Genomic DNA, 22,100 nt, shown 5'->3' on the forward strand with positions numbered 1-22,100 from the left:
TCGAAAATGTAAAAATTTTACATTCACTCAATACACTAAAATCACATAGTAAAACATTACTGTATCAAACCATTTCACATACATTTTGTCCCTAGTGCTTTGTCCTGTGCCCTGTCTGCATTTTTACTGTTTTTTCTGCCTGGAAACTGAGAAACGTCCATGGCGTCCAAAAAGCGTCCCTTTAGGTCAAAAGCGGTTTTAGACCGGCTAGAGAACAACGATAGTAAATTAGAACCACTTGCAGAATTGAGTGATAATGATTTGTGGGGAAATTCGTCATCAGACACTGAAAACGATTTTGTGACTTTGCTCAGCAATGTGCGAACTTGGCGCTATATTTCAAATTTCAGTGTTTTTAGTTAATCACATTATTGACTTAAATGTATTATTATTATTTTTTATGATTATTTATTATATTATAATTTAGGATTTCATATTTCAAATTTTATCATACCCGGATGTTTACTAGACTCTTGTTCGGACAGATTTCAGTGAGTTATTCCTAAGAATTACAGGCCTACAATAAAAAAACAACATATTTCCATTGAAAACAATGTACCGCTTTGAGCACAGAAATACTGACATCAGACCGCTAGGGAGGTTAACCAGTGCATTTCAATATAAGTGATATACAATATAAAGCAACAAGAAAATGTGTGAGTATCACGCATTTATTTATTGTAACTCCATCAGATAACAACTTCAATCAAAAAGACTTTCCCAAGTGTATAAGGTAGGTTTAAAGTATTTACTCAATGCATGTATATAAATGTCTTTTCATATGCTACATATAAAGATGCAAAAAGCTTTTCATTTGTAAATAATAATCCTGATGCAGGATGCAACAATTCCTAATATTTGATGGATGTGGGTGTAGGGATGTAACACTAGGTGTAGAAGCCTGGGTGGCACACGTACAGCTGGCAGACATGGGGGTACATCTGCACTGTCACACTCTGACCCTCCTGGACCTGTTCAGTAATAATAGTGGGCTGTGTGGTCCAAACGAATATCTCAGTGTCCCTGTATGGATGAGATGCAGTGATGGAAGAAGTCTTTTTGAAGAGGCAGATTTCTGTAATTAGGGCAATAAATGTGCAGTTACTCATAACAAGCACTCTGTTTGATGCAGTAAGATCCGGTAAATGTTTAATTTCCTTGGTTCTATAGATGACTATAATTTGGTGTTAGAATTATTCAATGTCTTAGCATATGAATTCTTAACACAAATCACTGTAACCTGCATTGTGCTCTCCACAAAACAAAAAAATGTAATATATTGCCGCTTTCCAATCCTTAAATGTGATGGCTGCATTCGTTTTCTTATTTTAGGCTTGTTCACTTTATTTCAGCTGGTGATTCAGCCAGTTTCACACTTAATGCTCTAGGGCCTTGGTGCCCAACCAGTGGCTCTGGGGCCGCATGCGGCCCTTTGCCACTTTTTGTGCAGCCCTAGGAACCCCTGCAGACACTAATCTGTGTTTCCCTATTGTGCTGTCATAGCAGTGATTTCTAACAGTCTTATGTAATATGCCGCAGTCTATGACTGTCTCCTGAAGCATGCCCACAGTTTCCAGCAACTCCTATAGCATGTTCACAGTCTCTGACAGTCTCCTGCAGAATGTCCAAAGTCTCTGACCATCTTATGTGTCATGTCTGCAGTCTCTGATTATCTCCTCTATCATGTCTGTAGTCTCTGACCATCTCCTGTATCAAGTCTGCAGTCTCTGACCATCTCTTGTATCTAGCCCACAGTCCCTGACCACTTTTTGTACCATGTCTGCAGTCTCTGACCATCTCTTGTATCAAGTCTGCAGTCTCTGACCATCTCTTGTATCAAGTCTGCAGTCTCTGACCATCTCTTGTATCATATCTGCAGTCTCTGACCATCTCTTGTATCTAGACCACAGTCCCTGACCACTTTTTGTACCATGTCTGCAGTCTCTGACCATCTCTTGTATCAAGTCTGTAGTCTCTGACCATCTCTTGTATCATGTCTGCAGTCTCTGACCATCTCTTGTATCTAGACCACAGTCCCTGACCACTTTTTGTACCATGTCTGCAGTCTCTAACCATCTCCTGTATCATGTCTGCAGTCTCTGACCATCTCTTGTATCAAGTCTGCAGTCTCTGACCATCTCTTGTATCTTGCCCACAGTCCCTGACCACTTCGTGTATCATGTCTGCAGTCTCTGACCATCTCCTGTATCATGTCTGCAGTCTCTGACCATCTCCTGCATAGAAACCAATCAGCTTCCAGGTTTTTTTGTCAAAGCTTAACTGAACAAGCTGAAGTTTGAAGCTGATTGGCTACCATGCACCGCGCCACCAGATGTTGCACTCTCCAGTGTAAAGCAGGCCATACATGGGTCGAATTCTGAACTATTTTTCAATCCTACTGTAATCCGATGGTGCCAGCAATGATTTTGAAAATCAGTAGTTTTTCCAGCATGCACGATAAATGAAATGGGGAGGAACCACCAAAATCAGCTGGTGCCATTGCCCCACTAACAGAGCGAAAATCGGCCGATTATTCCTAGGGTCGATTTTCGAACAAAAAATTGTTCGGAAATCGGCCCATGTATGGCTGGCCTAAGTAAATCAACCCCAGTGCACAATCATGTTTCAGCTTCTGCTCTGACTGTGCTCCCAACTTTAGTGTAGTTCCGGTGAGCCCCCCTACTTAAGAATGAGCAGCACTGAAGAGTTAGACTGAGATGATGACTTCACAAATCATCTATGTGTGCCTTATGTGAAGAAATACTATACAAATAATACAAAACAGAGTGCCACTATGGTGCAAAATTCCAATATTACTTTGCAAAGTCCATATATAGTGCATTCTGTGTAACACTGTGGAGTGGAGTTACTAAAGGCACACTGAACATGTGGCTCCAGAGCTTAGTAAATACCCGTGTTTCCCCAAAAATAAGATACTGTCTTGTATTTTTTTTGGCTCAAAAACACACACTAAGTCTTCCATTCGGGGTAGGTCTTATTTTTTAAATGTCCAGGTGTGGATAGGGGGTGCAGAGGTGAGCTGCAGGCAGTTGTGGATGAGGGTTATTATGGAGAGGGCTGGCTGATGACAGTTGTGAGCTGCAGTCAGGTGTTGCAGGGGTGACTTGACAGGTGAGTTTCAGACAGGGTGCAGATATGAGCCACAGACAGAGTCTTACATTCGGGGTAGGTCTTATTTTTTAAATGTCCTGGTGTGGCCAGGGGGTGCTGAGCTGTGGCCAGGGGGTGCAGAGCAGAGCTGTGGCCAGGGGGTGCAGAGCTGAGCTGTGGCCAGGGGGTGCAGAGCTGAGCTGTGGGAAGGGGGTGCAGAGCTGAGCTGTGGGAAGGGGGTGCAGAGCTGAGCTGTGGCAAGGGGGTGCAGAGCTGAGCTGTGGCCGGGGGGTGCAGAGCTGAGCTGTGGCCGGGGGGTGCAGAGCTGAGCTGTGGCCGGGGGGTGCAGAGCTGAGCTGTGGCCAGAGGGGGTGCAGAGCAGAGCTGTGGCCAGGGGGTGCAGAGCTGAGCTGTGGCCAGGGGGTGCAGAGCTGAGCTGTGGCTAGGGGGTGCTGAGCTGTGGCCAGGGGGTGCAGAGCTGAGCTGTGGCAAGGGGGTGCAGAGCTGAGCTGTGGCCGGGGGGTGCAGAGCTGAGCTGTGGCCAGGGGGTGCAGAGCTGAGCTGTGGCCAGGGGGTGCTGAGCTGAGCTGTGGCCAGGGGGTGCAGAGTTGAGCTGTGGCCAGGGGGTGCAGAGCTGAGCTGTGGCCAGGGGGTGCAAAGGTGGGTTGCAACTCAGCTCACCTCTGCACCCCCCCCAGCCACAGCTCGCCTATTCACCCTGTCTGCAACTCACCTGACTAAATTTACCTCTGCAACACCTGATTGCAGCTGACCTCTGCACATCCCCCACTCCCCCTCCACTGCCCTCATATGGTTAGCTAGCTTTGCAAAACACAGCTGTCAGCCACCGGCCCCTCTCTATAGTAATTCCCGTTTCAGGTCCGATCTTCCCACACAATGCACTAAGTGCACTTACCACTTCGCCTCTTCCCCACTGGCCAGCGGTGATCACCCCTGGGGCATCGACTTCCATGCATTAGGCTGCAGGAGGAGATGCCCCACCCCTAAACACACTGCATACTGCACCCGTAGATATCTGTTCCTTCCCTGTCCCACAGTGAGTACAGAGGTAGGGAGGTTCTGTGGGAGCGGACGGTGAGTACAGAGGTAGGGAGGTTCTGTGGGAGCGGACGGTGAGTACAGAGGTAGGGAGGTTCTGTGGGAGCGGACGGTGAGTACAGAGGTAGGGAGGTTCTGTGGGAGCGGACGGTGAGTACAGAGGTAGGGAGGTTCTGTGGGAGCGGACGGTGAGTACAGAGGTAGGGAGGTTCTGTGGGAGCGGACGGTGAGTACAGAGGTAGGGAGGTTCTGTGGGAGCGGACGGTGAGTACAGAGGTAGGGAGGTTCTGTGGGAGCGGACAGTGAGTACAGAGGTAGGGAAGTTCTGTGGGAGTGGACGGTGAGTACAGAGGTAGGGAGGTTCTGCCTTTAGTAAATCAGCGCGTATATATGGACTTTGTACAGTGATATTGAAATTTTGCACCATAGTGGCACTTTATTTTGTATTATTTTTATAGTATTTTTTCCACATAAGGGGCAGATAGATGATTTATGAAGTCATCATCTCAGTCTAATTCTTTAGCGCTGCTCATTCTTATGAATGGAAATGAACAGGGTGCCCTATGTATGTGGTGTGGAAACGCATGGTGCAGCGTAATTTTGTGAACTTCACAAAATGTTATAATGTGAGTGAAGCCTTATGCAGGCCATACATGGTTCGAATTGTGAACGATTTTTCGTCTGAAAATTGAAAACGTACGCTCACTAATCCGATGGTGCCATCAATGATTTCGAAAATTGGCCGACCAAGTCATAAAGTTCACCCCATATAACATGCGAAACTTCTGTTCCTTCCAGGTCACGGCTCATGTGCATATTCTTTTTGGAAAAATGATCGTACAATTTGACCATCATTGAGTCAAAAAACTGTCGTTTTTCACGAATTTCCAACATGCCCGATCACCAAAAAGGGGAGGAACCACGAAAATCGTCCGGTGCCATTGACCCACTAACAGAGCGAAAATCATCCGATTATTCTTAGGTCCGATTTTCGGATGAAAAATCAGTCGCATTTCGAGCCATGTAATGCCGGCCTAAGGGCTCATTTACACTGGTGTCACTGTCTGAAGAGCAATCCAGGGTGGGTGTTTGACAGGTAGTGAGAAAATGGTATTTTGGTTCTTCATTGCATGTTTTAACCTCTCTAAACCCACATCACTGTGCACATTGCAAGTGGTTGCAGGAAAGCCCTATTCAGTTGCATTGAGTGGACAGAACTGCCAGCAGAACGGGCCAGGGGGATCGTTTTTACCACGCCTCAGTGCAAAACATCACTGCTGCAGCATGTATACATCTTTGTCCACTGCCTTTGCAATTTAAGGCTACATTCACACCAGGGATTAAAGTGGTTGTACACCTCTGACATGAAATATGAACAAAGCATATCATTCTATAGGATGTGCTTGTCTCAATCCAGGGCACTAAGTGCCATTTCTATATGCTGCTTTGTTCCTTTGCTATCGGTATGAATCACTTCTGACAATTGTTCCTGACACCAAGAGAAAAATGGTGACAGGGGAGGAGCCTCCAGCAGTTTGACAGCCTTAGCTCTGTTCCTGTGAGCTGCGTGAAGGGGGGGGTTCCCTCCAATCAGCTTTCAGAGCTCTCCTCACTGAGCTTTGTGGGTGTCCAGCAGCAATCACCGCAGGCAATTGCTGCCTGTGCAGAGAGCTGCAAATAGCTGTGGCTGCCGGCAACCTATCATTATAGGGGCCGGCGGCTGCACCTAACCACTATAATTTGCAGCTGTAAAAACAAAATATTCCTGCCACTGCAATTCACACCGGCCTTAATCGCTGAGTTATCGATGTCTCTCCCCTAAGGGGGAGAGGTTGGGGGGCAATGCGAATGTAGCCTAAGGGGGAGTGGTTGGGGGGCAATGCGAATGTAGCCTAAGGGGGTGTGGTTGGGGAGCAATGTGAATGTAGCCTAAGGGGGAGTGGTTGGGGAGCAATGTGAATGTAGCCTAAGGGGGAGTGGTTGGGGGGTAATGTGAACGTAGCCTAAGGGTTAGTGGTTGGGAGTCAATGTGAATGTAGCCTAAGGGGAGTGGTTGGGGGGCAATGTGAATGTAGCCTAAGGGGGTGTGGTTGGGGAGCAATGTGAATGTAGCGTAAGGGGGAGTGGTTGGGGGGTAATGTGAATGTAGCCTAAGGGGGGGTGGTTTGGGGGCAGTGTGAATGTAGCCTAAGGGGGAGTGGTTGGGGGGCGGCGTGAATGTAGCCTAAGGGGGAGTGGTTGGGGGGCGGCGTGAATGTAGCCTAAGGGGGAGTGGTTGGGGGGCAGCGTGAATGTAGCCTAAGGGGGAGTGGTTGGGGGGCAGCATGAATGTAGCCTAAGGGGGAGTGGTTGGGGGGCAGCATGAATGTAGCCTAAGGGAGATGAGCAAGGGCAATAAAAAATTCAGCTTATCCACATGTTTTTAAAGTTTAAATGAGGAATTACTGGCTGGGTCACCAGGTGAAAATAAAGGAAGAGAAGCTTAAAAACAGAAAATGAATGCATCCACCACATCTAAGGCTAGGTTCACACCTATGCAGTTTGCGTTTGACCCATTTCTGCATTGCGTTTTGCATTTTTGCACCTACGTTTTTGACGCCTTTTTGATGCATTTTGCCTTTTTGTTTTTTGTTAGGCAGATTTAAAATGCAAAAATGCACTACATGCTTTTCTGCAGCATTTCCATTGAAATCTATAGAACCAAAAACGCAACTTTTTGTGTTAAAAAAAAGTCCCTGACCCTTTCCAAAAAATGCACCGGATGAAAACGCAGAGATGTGAACGTGTCCCATAGGAAATCATGTTACATGGACTGTAGTGCATTTCTGCAAAACACTGCGGAAAATGCTTAGGTGTGAACCGAGGGTAAGAATTGGTAAGCTACAAACAAATGGGTATTTTGGGTATAACTGTCATAAATAAGCCTTCATGATTTGTTAGGAAAAAAGAGAAATCTCTGTTGGAATTTGGTGAATGTGAACTGTGAGTGTGTTTTACTATCTGCACAGAGCAGTGGTACGGTGCCATTGATAATTACATTACATCCCCTGGGTTGGATCAACACGTGCATCACACAGATAGTACGATGATAAATAAGACCTGTCTCGGGCACCTGGCCTGGGAGGCAGAACATACAATAAAATCAGCTGGAGTTATCGATGTCTCTTTCGGATACTGATGAGATCTTGGTGTACAGTGCTGAAGCTCGGACGTTTCTTGGGGTCATATTCCCAGCAGCGCAGCATCAGTTCATGAATATCCTCGGGACAATTGTCGGGAGCTGGCAGACGGCTTCCTGCAATCACAAGAACATCTTTTATCCATCTTATTCATAGAAAAAAAAGAAACATAGCCATAAATTCGAAGATTTGGTGCAATCTATTAGAAGTGTCGGCATGTCCCGGTGACAGGATCTTTGATGAGAGCTATGGTTGTCTTCCATTCTATTCAACACCGATGTGTTTTTATCCCTGCCATAATGTTGAAAGACTGCTCCTGCATAATTTAGAAGGCTCAGCATTGCTCCATTCACTTGAACATTTTCAAAGAAGCTGTAAGCTGAGAGAGTGCAAATATTTTTAAAATACCAAAATGGCTATTTGTCTGCTTCCTGCCAAATATCAGAAATAATTAGTGTCAGATTTTTGTTCTTGTGCCCATCAAAGCAAAGCCTGTCTTTTCAACTTCTTTTTTTCCATCTTTACCTCCAGTGCCTCTTATTTTTTCCTTTTATTTTGCCTTATCCTTCTGTGCTTGGAAAACATCACTGCCTTTGATTATTAAAAAAAAAAAGAAAAAAAAGTTCTATGTATAATCATCCAAAAAGATTTGCCGTACTCTAAAGTCTCTGGCTCAATGTATAATCTTTGTTTCCAGTACATTGCTCAGTACAAGCTGCACAACAGTTTGGAGCGTCCCCGTTCATCCTCAGGTGTAAGAGCAGGGACGCTCCAAATTGTGCATCTTGTACTGAGCAATGTACTGGAAACAAAGATTATACATTGAGCCAGAGACTTTCAAGTGCAGAAACTCTTTCAGATGATTATAGTGTTGGCAACTTGAAGCCTGTCAGTTTTCTGCACCCAACACACGGAGATGTTTGAGATGCTTTCTTATCCTCCTATTTAATACATCAATTCAAAATCTTTTGTATGCCGTGGCAAGATCGGTTGACTTCACGTTCAGCGCCACCAAACAGACCATAGATCATTTATGGAAGTCTCCTGCATTAAACTTCTAAGAAGGTAAAGCAGTTTTCTGTACCCAACACATGGAGATATTTGAGATGCTTTCTTATCCTCCTATTTAATACATCAATTCAAAATCTTTTGTATGCCGTGGCAAGATCGGTTGACTTCACGTTCAGCGCCACCAAGCAGACCATAGATCATTTATGGAAGTCTCCTGCATTAAACTTCTAAGAAGGTAAAGCAGTTTTCTGTACCCAACACATGGAGATATTTGAGATGCTTTATTATCCTCCTATTAAAGACACCAAATCAAAATGTTTTGTATGCCGTGGCAAGATCAGTTGGCTACACTCCACTGAAACTGCCCTACTAAAACTCACTAATGATCTACTAACTGCTAAAACCAATGGCCACTACTCCATACTCTTACTACTTGACCTCTCTGTGGCTTTTGATACTGTTGACCATCCCCTCCTCAAAAAAAAACTCCTCTCTTGATCTCCGAGACTCTGCTCTCTCCTGGTTCTCCTCCTATCTATCACAGTGCTCCTTCAGCATTACCTATAACTCTGCCTCCTCCTCTCCATTCCCTCTTTCTGTAGGGTTCCCTCAAGGTTCTGTCCTTGAACCCCTACTCTTCTCCATCTACACCTCCTCCCTTGGTCACTTGATAAACTCCCATGGCTTTAAGTACCATCTCTATGCCGATGGCACACAAATGTCTTTCTACTCCTCACCTCACCCCTTCAGTCTCCTCTCGCATAACTAACCTACTGAGCGACATATCGGCATGGATGTCACTCGACTTCCTCATACTCAATCTTTCCAAAACTGAGCTCTTAGTATTCCCTCCAGCCTGTGCCCCCTCCCCTGACTTCTCCATCAAGATCAATAATACAACCATCATTCCCTCCCCTCATGCCAGGTTACTAGGTGTAATTCTAGACTCCCATCTATCCTTTCAGCCCCAAATCCAACCGCTGTCCAAATCTTGTAGACTTCACCTCCACAACATCTCCAAGATACGGCTGTTCTTAACCTCTGAAACTACTAAGCAACTTATTCACTCCCTGGTTATCTCTCGCCTTGACTATTGTAACTCTGTCCTCATTGGCCGACCTAATCACAGGCTATCCTCTTTTCAGTCCATCATGAATGCTGTTGCCAGACTCATCCACCTTACTAACCGTTCTGTATCTGCCACCCCTCTTTGCCAATCCCTCCACTGGCTTCCCATTGCCTAACGGATAAAATTCAAAACATTAACAATAACCTATAAAGCCATTTATAACTCTGCCCCAAATTACATCACCAATCTTGTCTCCAAATATCACCCAAACCGTACTCTCTGCTCCTCGCATGACCTCCTGCTCTCTAGCTCCCTTGTCTCCTTCTCCTATGCTCGTCTCCAGGACTTCTCTAGAGCTTCCCCCATCCTCTGGAACTCTCTACCCCAATTTATCAGACTATCGCCTACTCTGCTCACTTTTAGGCGATCTCTGAAAACCTATCTCTTCAGGAAGCCTATCCTGCCCTCAGCTAGTAATGAAATCTTCTATTCCTCCTACCACTCTATCCCCCAGAGTTACTACCTTTTGTACCACTAGCCCCTCCCTCCTAGATTGTAAGCTCCAAGGAGCAGGGCCCTCCTAACCCTCTTGTATTGAACTGTATTGTTGCTGTATTGTCTCCCGTTATATTGTAAAGCGCTGAGCAAACTGTTAGCGCTATATAAATCCTGTATAATAATAATTCACATCCAGTGCCACCAAGCAGACCATAGATCATTTATGGAAGTCTCCTGCATTAAACTTCTAAGAAGTAAAGCAGTTTTCTGCACCCAACACATGGAGATGTTTGAGATGCCTTCCTATCCTCCTATTAAAGACAACAATTCAAAATATTTTGTATGCCGTGGCAAGATCGGTTGGTTTCACGTTCAGCGCCACCAAGCAGACCATAGATCATTTATGGAAGTCTCCTGCATTATACTTCTAAGAAGGTAAAGCGCGAATAAACAAGACAATGATTAAAGGAGAAGTACAGCCAAAGCACGTTTGGCTGAGCTTCTCCTGTGGATCACAGGAGTGTAGTTCTTTCTGCACTCCTCTGACCTGTTTTCAGATGACAGCAAGCTAAAGCCAGCATCATCTGACATCACAGAGTCGGTCCAGGCTGAGGAAAAATCTACCCAGGAGCCTGGACTAGAAACTGGCTCAGCCTTTCAGCAGGCCGCCGAGAGCCTGAGCCAGCCGCTCCCTTCCCCTCCACAGCCCAGCGCTCCAGTGAGCATGCAGGAGGACAGAGCAGAGAGCTGGAGAATGACAGTCACCAGCTTGCTCATAGAGCACTGAAAACTCAGTGATAAGCAATCTTTGATCGCTCAGTTCACAGTCTTAGAGCCGGCGGGGGACAGAAGTAGTTGTAAACCCTTACATATATCCAATAAAGTGACTAGCTTCAGGTGATACGCAGAAATGAAACAAATCCTCTTTTATAAGTTGTACCTGTTTATCTGCGGTCTTCTCTCCTCTACATCTGTTCAAAGTCAAGAATTTATTAAGTTTGAGCTTTCAGAGAACGGGGCAGGGAGCTGAAATTACACTCTGCAGAGCTCAGTTAGAAAAGCTCTGAGAACTGATTGGAGGGAACGGGGAGAAATGTCACTGTCACACCAAGGATCTCCAAAGTGGATCCACATGCCTGATGAAGGGGTCCTGCGAGACTCTGAAATGTTGCCTTGCTGTAACTATGTAAACCTTCACTAAAGCCTTTTTGGACCCACATTGGAGATCCTTGGTGTGCAGGTGACATTTCTCTCCGTTGACTCTGCTTGGTTCCAACCGACATTCGCTGCAGCACCCACCTATGCATACAGCCATTTCTTGCAAGAAAGTGTGCATTGGGTTTGTGCAGTTTCATTTCTGATTGGAGGGAAGGGACACAACCCCCTTCACACAACACACAGTAGCAGAGCTGAAGCTGTCAATCATAGGCTGCGCACTGGAGGTCCCTCCTCCTTCATTTTTTTTCTCTTGGTGTCAGGAAAAATTGTCAGATGGGACTCATGAAGAGATCAGAGAAACGAGGCAGCAAATGACATTTCATGCTCTTAATTGAGAGAAGTACACACTATAGAAGGATATGCTTTGTTTGTATTTCATGTTTGAGGTTTACAACTTCTTTAAGGAAAAATTAACAGCTATTTTTTTATGTATTCATGAGAATAAAAAGATCGTCCAAAGCCCCTGGGCAGGACTGCAGATGGATCGCTTTTTCCCCCTTTCCCTTCCCCCTGCCCATCCCTCATGGAAGAAAAATATATTTGAAATGCTACAATTTTGGTTCAATATATTTCAAAATATATTTCAATAAATATATATATACTGCATGTTGAAACGTGTTTTTATTACAAAATATTAAAAATATATTTCAAATATACTGTATGTCTTTAAAAATACAAATCAACATTTTTGGAATGCATTTATAAATATATGTTAAAATGATCTGAAGAATATATTTTAAAAAATATATTTTTTAAATTTTTTTTAACATGTAAAAAAGTAATTTTAACGTATATTTTTACATATATTTGTAAATACATTCCAAAAATGTAGATTTGTATTTTTAAAGACATACAGTATATTTGAAATGAATTTTTAAAAATATTTTTCATATATTTTGTAATAACAACGCATTTCAACTTGCAGTGAATATATATGTATATAAAATATTTTTTGAAATATATTGAATATGGACAAAATTGTAGCATTTCAAATATATGTCAATATATTTGGGAAGAATATTTTTATATATGAGATGCTCTTCCATATGAAATGTTTTGTCCCTTTTCTCCTTCTCTGCTTCCTTCTTTTTTTCTTTCCATCTCTATAAAACATAGCGCTCATTGGCGTAACTACTACTGGAGCCAGACTCTAACCTTGGTCTTTTACAATAGCACAACTGTTATGGTCTGTTACCGCCCTCAGCTTAATTGCCTATAGATGCTTTTTGTACAGATGTTTATAAGGCTGACAAGCCTCCTTTTGACATTTTTCTACCTGTTACTGTATGCTTCAGTTACCACGCATTTAACCTTGAATGTTTCCAATCATCCTTTCTGAAGTGACTTTTTTTACTTTATACTAACACGGTGCAAAAACCAATAAAAATATTGAACAAGAAAAAATATATCATCCTCCTTGTCCATCTTTGGAAGGAATTTGAGTGCCTACTATACCTATTGCAACATTATTAGTTTTGCGTGGAGCACCAAGGCATTTATCTTGGATGGAGTGCTGATACCACCTTCTTATATATATATATATATATACACACATACACACACACTTCCCGCCTGAAGGACATCATATGACATCCTGGACTTTGACCTGAGATACCAGGATGAGGCCTGTGCCAGAGGCATCACCTCAGTATCTTTTTTTTTTTTTTTCAGCAGCCAATCCACTGTAGTGTAAAAGCAATCTTAGTTGCTACTTGGGCAGCACAATGGCTAAATGGTTAGCACTTCCGCCTGGTAGTACTAGGGTCGTTGGTTTGAATTCCAGCCATGGCAGCACCTGCCTGGAGTTTGCATGTTCTCCCTGTACCTGCGTGTGTTTCCTCCGGGTACTCCGGTTTCCTCCCACACTCCAAAGACATGCTGGTAGGTTAATTGGATCCTGTCTAAATTGGCCCTAATATGTGTATGAATGTAAGTTAGGGACCTTAGATTGTACACCCCTTGAGGGTTAGGGACTGATGTGAATGTACAATATATATATATGTAAAGCGCTGCGTAAATTGACGGCGCTATATAAGTACCTGAAATAAATAAATAAAATACTTAGCCACTGGATTGTTTTTTATAAGTGGTGGATGGGGTGCTCCTCTCCCGATGCTTTCTGTTTCCTTCCAGGGCTCTCTGGTCCAATTAGAAGCCCAAAACTGAAGCCAGCGCTATTGCTGGCTTATCATACAGCTGAACAGGGACCGTAAAGTTCCTGGTATTATGGTACTATGGTATTAGGAACCGGAAGCGATGAGTATTTTGTCACGTTCAGTTTTGCCGGATGTAAAGAAAGCCATTTTTGGTTTGAGAAAGTTTCTGATCACACTGATCTTTGTATGATCAGATGCTTTTAAGGGCAGAGGAGAGATCTGGGGTCTAATAGACCCCAGATCTCTCAGTAAAGGGTACCTTTCACTGATTATAGTTTCACAAGGGATGTTTACATTCCTTGTGATAGCAATAGTAGTAATGAAAAAAAATTAAACAGAGTGTAAAAATAAAAAAATGTAATAACATAATAATAATAATTATTATTATTAAAAAAAAAAGAGTCTCCGTCCCTCCATGCTCACACAAAGGCAAACGCATACCTAGCTTGCACAAGCCTATGTAAACGGTGTTCACCCCACGCATGTGATGTATCTCCATGAACATTATAGCGAGAGCAGTCATTCTAGCACCAGACCTCCTGTGTAACTATAAACTGGTAACCTGTAAAGGCCTTTAAAGCCTTTCCTTTGGAGATTTTTAAGTACTGTAGTTTGGCGCTGTTCTACAGGCGTACACAATTTTAAAGCGTGGCATGTTAGGCATATATTTACTTAGTGTAACATCATCTTTTATATTTTACAAAAAAATGGGTATTATATTATACTATAGTAACTCTTCTTTTTATTGCAGGTAAATAATGGATTCTAAGCAGAAGCAACATGCCATAATTGAGTTCAGGCTGCCCGACATTGATGGTCTCCCATTCAGTGGTTTGTCTTCAGTGCTGGTTCCCCTTCTTTAAACTTCATCATCCATTTGGTGTACATTGCGCTTATCAATGGCGTCATCTCTGTAAACATTCTGTAGCATTTTGTGGATGTTGGACAGCCTGCACCCCTCCTTCATCAAGATCTCAATGATGGCATGTTGCTGCTGCTTAGAATCCATTCTTTACCTGCAATGAAAAAGAAGAAGAGTTACTGGCTACTTACTAAGAAGAGGCGTTACTAAAAAGAAAGACTTATTGTTTAACTCCTTCTTGTCCAGCCCAGCATCCCTTTAAATGGGTCTTTAGGCCCAGCTGTCACAGTGTTCACCACATGATCAAGGGCCAGCTATGCTAGCTCCCGATCATTACTAGAGACCAGGAGCTATCTTTGACAGCTTGCTCATTGTGCTGTGAGCATGAAATGATCGCGTTTTCAGCACAGAGATCTCTGTCACCCACAGACGCATATGTGTAGTATGTGAATATTAACCCCCTGGCGCCGGCGCCTCCCGGCTCTTTGAGGGTTTCAGAAGTTGGGAGGCGGGGCAGGGTTTAGGGTAATGTCACCGCCGTGACACCCCGTCACGGCAGTCACATGATCGGGAAAGGTCCCGATCGAAAGAGGAGATCGGGACCTTTCCGTGAGTACTGGACGTGTGCTGGGAGCGCACAGGGCGTGCACTCTCAGCACATATGTTCTTGTTTAATAGAACGCAAATGTACGGCTGTTTTGCGTCCAGGCCCAGACGCCGGGAGGCCGCACATTTCCATTCGGCCGGCGTGAAGAGGTTAAAGCTCACTGTCTTTGCTGCTGCACATATGTTGCCTGGGCGACAAGAGGTTAAAATGGGATTTCAAACAGCATTGACAATGTACAAAGTTCAGTAACATATAAGAGCTAACTGATGTAGTCAGAGCAATGAAAAATGATTGCAAATTTGTTCCCTTGGGGTCTATCCTCTGCACATTGCTCTTTGTAACATAGATTAAATCTAGCAGTTGCCTTTTAGTGCTACACATGGTGTGGTATAAGGTCAGCTGTAACATAAGGTATGGACAGCTTATGGTCTGAGGTGGAGAATCTTTCTGTAATATCTGCTCATAGCAAACTATACAGGTTTTTGCATTGCTTTTCAACCTGTCTATTTCCCAATGACAACTTTATTTTTCTCCTTTACACAAGAATAAACTCACCCTGTTCTATTGCTTCTCTGGTTTGCTGGTTATTCATACTTGTGTATGGAACGGACCCAAGAGAGAATGCTTCCCAGAGCAGTATGCCGAAGCTCCACACATCACTTTCCGAACTGTACCGGCCTGAAGGAGAAGATATACAACACCTGTCAGTACAATGAGCACTAAAGCTTCCACAATGTACAACAAAGTCTCAAAAGTCTCTTTTTTTCCCAACGTACCTTTTTTGTTTCTTTTTTTTTTTCTAACTGTTAGAAACGCCTTCTTTATAGATAAAGTTTGTCATTTGCTATTTTCCAAATAAAATGTTTATATATTTATTGAACACAGCATTTAACCCAGTTTTATATTAATTAAAGATTCATTCCAGGCATGGATATTTTATACATAGTTACATTGGTCCATCTTGGACCTTACCTGGCCAATGCCCCTGGAAGCAGAAACCACAGACGTAGAAATGCTACTCCAGTGCTCTCCACTTATCCTGTGCTAAGCATCTGCCCTGCTGTATTCTGAGCGCAAGAGGGCAGCACGGGAGCCAGTAGGAAAATGCTTTGCATTTTCTCAATAAATGCAGAGTCTTCTGATTGGATGAGATAGAAAGGTGGGATGGTGACATCAATGGAGTAGGAGGGTCTACTTAAGTGATTTCCAGCTTCCAGGGGCATAAGCTAGGTATAGTATATACAGTGCCTGGAAAAAGTATTCATACCCCTGGAAATTTTCCACATTTTGTCAAGTTACACCAAAAACATAAATGTATTTTACTGGAGTTTTATGTGATAGACCAACACAAAGTGGCACATAATTGTAAAGTGGAAGGAAAATGATAAATGGGTTTAAATTTTTTTTTACAAATAAATATGTGAAAAGTGTGGTATGCATTTGTATTCAGCCCCCCGGAGTCAATACTTTGTAGAACCACCTTTCGCTGCAATTACAGCTGCAAGTCTTTTTGGGTATGTCTCTACACAAATGCACTCCACACTTTTCAGATATTTATTTTTAAAAAACGTTGAAAACCATTTATCATTTTCCATTCACTTCACAATTATGTGCCACTTTGTATTTGTCTGTCACATAAAATCCTAATAAAATACATTTACATTTTTGGTTGCAACATGACAAAATGTGGAAAATTTCAAGGGATATTAATACGTTTTCAAGGCCTGGTACATAGCTACTTTGGTCCAAGCTGGAACCATAACTGGAAATCTTTAAAATATCCTTAGACGTGCCAAATACTGTATTTTACATCCTTGTATTTGGTATAATAATCAGTAACAGTGATTTAGAGTGGCAGTTTTAACAGTATCCAGACATGGTTTGCTCTCTTTGTCTGGTTTGCTTGTGTAGTGTGAGTGCTACAAACCATGCTGGGGAATTGTTAGGTGGGACCGATTGGGAGAGGTGATCCTGGTTTACTTGTGGTCCAGTATGGTTCACTTAAGTATGAGCAAACCCGGTGCTTGAACATGGGAGACTCTCCATAGATTACTGAACAGGGAAGCAAGGTACACTGTGGTCTAGTTGGCTCTAGTTGGCTCAGGTGATAATGCAAGTGCACTGGGAACACTTCTAGCATAACGTGAGTAAAGACCAGCAGGGAAGTGGGGACAATCGAATGAGGGCATAATTCAGTTTGACCATGCCTAGTAGTATACAATGAAGCACAGAACCTAGAGGAGAACCAGATTACAGTGGTTCTCACATAGCAGAAATGATCTATCTCCCAGCTAACAAAAAAGGTTGAACAGTCACCCCTGTTGCCCTTCTAGAAATGCTGGCTGCTCTGATAGTTCTACATAAGAGGAGAGAGAGGGGCGCCAGACTAAGTGCAGTATTTGACAATCATTTATTGCACACAATGGTATGTAACTCTAAGTTCTTGTTCTTCCTCACAACCGTAAAATCCAAGTTCCAACCAAAGATGTGCAAGTCTCTTGCAGGAGCCATTGTCCTACTGGGGCTTGGACAAACACTTTTTGGCATCGTTATTAAACAGCCCTGAAGATAACATTTATGACTATCAAAACCCAAGGAATATATGTATCTTCTTGCCATGAGGTGGAATTGGAAGGTGGTTGAAGATTCCCTGGCTTGGGAACCCAAAGAGTTCTAAGATGTAAGTGGTTAGTGATATCCAATGGCATTTAATCCAAAACTAAATTACTTTTGAGTGAACTTGCTCTTCAAATCTCTATACTACATGTGTGCGCAATGTTATAAAATCCCCATGAGCAACACAAGGTGAAACAATGGAGTAAAGTAGTAGTACCATAGTTAAGTGCCTCTGGTGCTGTCCACTTGACTGGAATCTGCTTCATCCCTCCAGTGGATGAATACACGCCATCTGCCTCCTCTCTTGACATGCCAAAGTCACTTATCTTTAGAACATTTTTCTCGGTCACAAGACAGTTACGTGCAGCAAGGTCTCTGTCATTAAAAAACAAACATTCCAGTTGTGTTATACAGATATAAAATATTTTACATGTCAGGGAATGCACTGACCTGCATTTTCACATTTATGGTGATTCCTAATGGAATCTTTCAAACATGCACAAAGAATTATAAAAACATTTGCATCTGAGACTTTTAGGAGGCCATACAAAAACTATGCATTTAAAGTGTAAAAGTCAACCACTTTATTGAAATAATAAGATAAAAATAATGTTTAGAAACAGAAAATGCACCAGAAACAGAGCAAAGTATGTTACAGTTTCTTCTTCTCAGTACATAGTCACATATTTCTTCATACAAATATTCAATGATCAGTGTGTGATCTGTATGAAGAATTATGTGACTATGTACTGAGAAAAAGAAACTGTAACAAACTATGTTCTGTTTCTGGTGCATTTTTTGTTTCTAAACTATTTTTATCTTAATGTTTCAAAAAAATTGTTGACTTTTACATTTCATATGCATAGTTTTTATATGGCCTCCTAAAAAATCCCAAGGGCAATTGGTTTTTTAGTTCTTTGTAAGTGGTTTTGGAGATGGAGGCACGCGAACCTCTGTGGTGGACCGTGTTATAAATTTTTCAAACATGTAACTCATTTAAAATCTGTCATTGAAAAGCAAGTTAAACTATGTGTTTTGGTGTGAGGTAGGACCATTTTTTTTTGCCAGACCAAAAATTGTACAGAAAGGCCAAACAACCCAAATGATTCCTATTCACAATATAGATGTGAATCTTTACTGTGTATGCACTGATTTGTAACATCATCTGAGTTTGTATAACATCTATGTGTATGAAAAATAAAAAAAAAATCAGCACAAGGGATGACACTTACATTTATTGAGATTTGTCCCTTGTGCTGGTGCCTGCTGTCCTAGTTGTAATCCCAGATCCTCTGGCCCCACTCACGCACCTGCAGCTGTAAGCTTCAGGTGCTGTGGGTATTAATATGAACGCTGGACCTGTCACAGGAACTTGTAAAGAGTGCCAACTCTGCCCACACTTCTCCATTCAAACAAGCTGTACTATAGTTTCCATTAATGAAAAAAGCTCTTTGAATGGAGGAAGTGGACCTTATATTCACCTGTGATAAATATAAATAAACAGCGCAAACATAGACCTCTATATCAAATCAATATACAAAGTGCAAACATATATAGAAAATTATATTAATAGTGAAGTCCATCATGGTTAATAGACAACAAAAGTTCAGAAATCTCAAAAAATATTTTGTGCAAAAAAATTTTTTTCAAATTCTTCTTCTAATATAAAGAAAAAACTTCCACCTTCCACCCGTGCAAACCAACATCAAATGCACTCACCAGATTTAGGTGAATGAAATGCCTTTTAGGAATTTATATGGGATCCCAAACCCTCTTTCGCATCCACTCTACAGGAATCCTCACCTTCAGTGTAGGCTCCACCATACAACCGGGGAGAGAAAAATCTCAGATAGTGTGATATTGCAAAATACCATTTATGAATAAAATCAAGGATTAAGGTCACTCACATTTAAATCACTTTAAAAAGGCATATTTATTAGGACAAGCTTCTTCCAAATGGACAATGAATGTAAGACAACCTCCCACGGATTCTCACATCACAGCTCCAGGATACAGCAGAAGCTCCAACAGAGACCAACATGCACAGATCCCAAAAGATGGCCGCTGGAACGCACCGCTCGGCGTGCGCTCCACTCACCGAAAGGGACGTCAGACGTACGGGGTAACAACCGGAAATGCGTCAACGCGTTTCGCCCCCCATGCGTCAACGCGTCTTGAGAACGCCCGATGGGAGGGGCGAAACGCGTTGACGCATTTCCGGTTGTTACCCCGTACGTCTGACGTCACTTCCGGTGAGTGGAGCGCACGCCGAGCGGTGCGTTCCAGCGGCCATCTTTTGGGATCTGTGCATGTTTGGTCTCTGTTGGAGCTTCTGCTGTATCCTGGAGCTGTGATGTGAGAATCCGTGGGAGGTTGTCTTGCATTCATTGTCCATTTGGAAGAAGCTTGTCCTAATAAATATGCCTTCTTAAAGTGATTTAAACGTGAGTGGCCTTAATCCTTGATTTTATTCATAAATGGTATTTTGCAATATCACACTATCTGAGATTTTTCTCTCCCCGGTTGTATGGTGGAGCCTACACTGAAGGTGAGGATTCCTGTAGAGTGGATGCGAAAGAGGGTTTGGGATCCCATATAAATTCCTAAAAGGCATTTCATTCACCTAAATCTGGTGAGTGCATTTGATGTTGGTTTGCACGGGTGGAAGGTGGAAGTTTTTTCTTTATATTAGAAGAAGAATTTGAAAAAAATTTTTTTGCACAAAATATTTTTTGAGATTTCTGAACTTTTGTTGTCTTTTAACCATGATGGACTTCACTATTAATATAATTTTCTATATATGTTTGCACTTTGTATATTGATTTGATATAGAGGTCTATGTTTGCGCTGTTTATTTATATTTATCACATTTTGTGTTCATCACATTGCACAGCAGCAGGATAGATCCTGTAGTAGGGTGTTTCACTTGGCGCAGGAAGAATTTTTTAGTTTTCTTATATTCACTTGCCCATCCTCCTTTCAAAGACCACTTTTCCTTCAAGGAGACTATGGTAAAACTTCTTTGAATCGAGAAAGGAGGTGGAAAGGGTCAACATAATCAGCACTCAGTAGATTACGGCTATGAGGTACTGGTGACAGAAGACTTCAGATTTCAACTAGGACAGCTGGTACCAGCACAAGTGACATTTCCCATTAAATGTAAGTACTGCCCCTTGTGCTGATTTTTTAAAAACAATTTTTAAACAAAATTAGGAATTAAAGACTAAAACTGCAGGTGGACAGCTCATTTTCTAAGACCATTGAGTGTTCTACACGTCTATGGCTACCCTTAGATACACTCGGGTCATCTCCTGGGATTTGCACAGACTACCATCTCTAGAGTTGCCCAAGAATGGTATGGAACAGAAAAAGCATCCAGTGAAAAGATGTTCTGTGACACCTTGTTAAAATTAGAGACCAAAGGAGAATAGCCAGACGCGTTAGAGTTGACAGGTCCACAACTTCTAAAAGAAAATTCCCAGGATCTTGATGAATCCATACCACAAAAAAATTCAAACTGTTGTAAAAGCAAAAGTAAGAGTCCTTCCCAGGCCATAAATGTCCCAGGCTGGAATCTACAACATCTTCAATAAAAAAAAAATAATTTAACATTGTCAATCCTTAGCATCTTAAATGATGACATTATAACCTTTATGAATAACTCTAAAGAACTTGCAAAAACTATAACAATGAGGTTATACAATTGAAAAGATGCCGCGGGCATAAGGAAAGGTTATGTCAGGTGAAGCACTTGTGGGAAATGTGTAATTTGTCAGCCCACTTCACGACAATGGGTAGGTCTCTAAATGATGTCACGTTGCTCTGGGCTCATAGTTTTATTTTTATTAGTTTAGGTGAGGCCAAGGAAAACCGAGATTGTTGAGGTATGTTTTGGGCTTCCTCCAGGACTATGTTAATTGTGATTATTTCATCTTCTAAGAATCTATACCAAAATCTATCTACTGTATATCTATCTAATCTATCTATCTCTGGACACATTCAGCCACATTTTGTTTGTCATTTGATCTCTCAGATCTGTAAAATGTACCAATATACACACAGTAGGTAGTGTAAGTGCCTGCTAAAACAATCCATTCAGCTTATGTTCACTCATTTAGCCCACTCAAATGGTATAGTTGTTGGTAACATTTTTTGTCAGACAGAATCTGAAACAAAATTTGACAGTCTGTGCTGCCTTTACCTGTGGCCCGGCTATGGACATTTAAATATTTACATACAGTATATAGTAAATGAACTTTAACTACAACAAGCCCCACTGACCTACTATATGAAGCTGCAGGCACTGTGGAGAAAATAATCCTAAAATTTCACAGTAGAAGCACTGAAGTTGCTCAGGTAATTTTCTCAGCAGCTCCCCTTCCAGCCTTCTATTCTCACATCTTCTGTTTTCACAGAGCAAGCTGCTGAGAGAACACATGGATGACTTCAGTGATTCTCCTGTGAACCTTGAATTTCTCCATAGCGTCTGCAGCTACAGAAGCCTGAGAGCTTGTTTAACCTCCTTAGTGGTCTGATTATGTCCATATTTTTGTGCTCAAAGCGGTACATTTTTTGCATGTAAATATGTATTTTTTTATTGTAGGCCTGTGATTTTTAGGAATAACTCACTGAAATCTGTCCGAACAAGAGTCTAGTAAACATCCCGGATATGTTAAAATTTGAAACACGAAATCATAAATTATAATTTAATAAA

At 42.2% G+C, this 22,100-nt stretch overlaps 1 protein-coding gene across 1 annotated transcript in view; it reads right to left on the reverse strand.

Annotated features, from left to right (window-relative positions):
- Positions 1-655: 655 nt before the first annotated feature.
- The window catches only part of FES (FES proto-oncogene, tyrosine kinase), a 248,334-nt gene continuing 226,889 nt past the window's right edge, over positions 656-22,100 (reverse strand). The window contains exons 17-19 of the mRNA XM_089689378.1: positions 17,604-17,761; positions 15,326-15,448; positions 656-7,465 (exon numbers count right to left, since the gene is read on the reverse strand). Coding sequence (XP_089545504.1) covers positions 7,323-7,465; positions 15,326-15,448; positions 17,604-17,761 — 424 coding nt within the window. The 3' untranslated portion in view covers positions 656-7,322. The remainder of the gene's footprint in view (positions 7,466-15,325; positions 15,449-17,603; positions 17,762-22,100) is intronic.

This window comes from Staurois parvus, unplaced genomic scaffold (genome assembly GCF_062004578.1).
Source record: "Staurois parvus isolate SC_StPar_1 unplaced genomic scaffold, SC_StPar_1.0 ptg000472l, whole genome shotgun sequence".
NCBI classification, from domain to species: Eukaryota; Metazoa; Chordata; class Amphibia; order Anura; family Ranidae; genus Staurois; species Staurois parvus.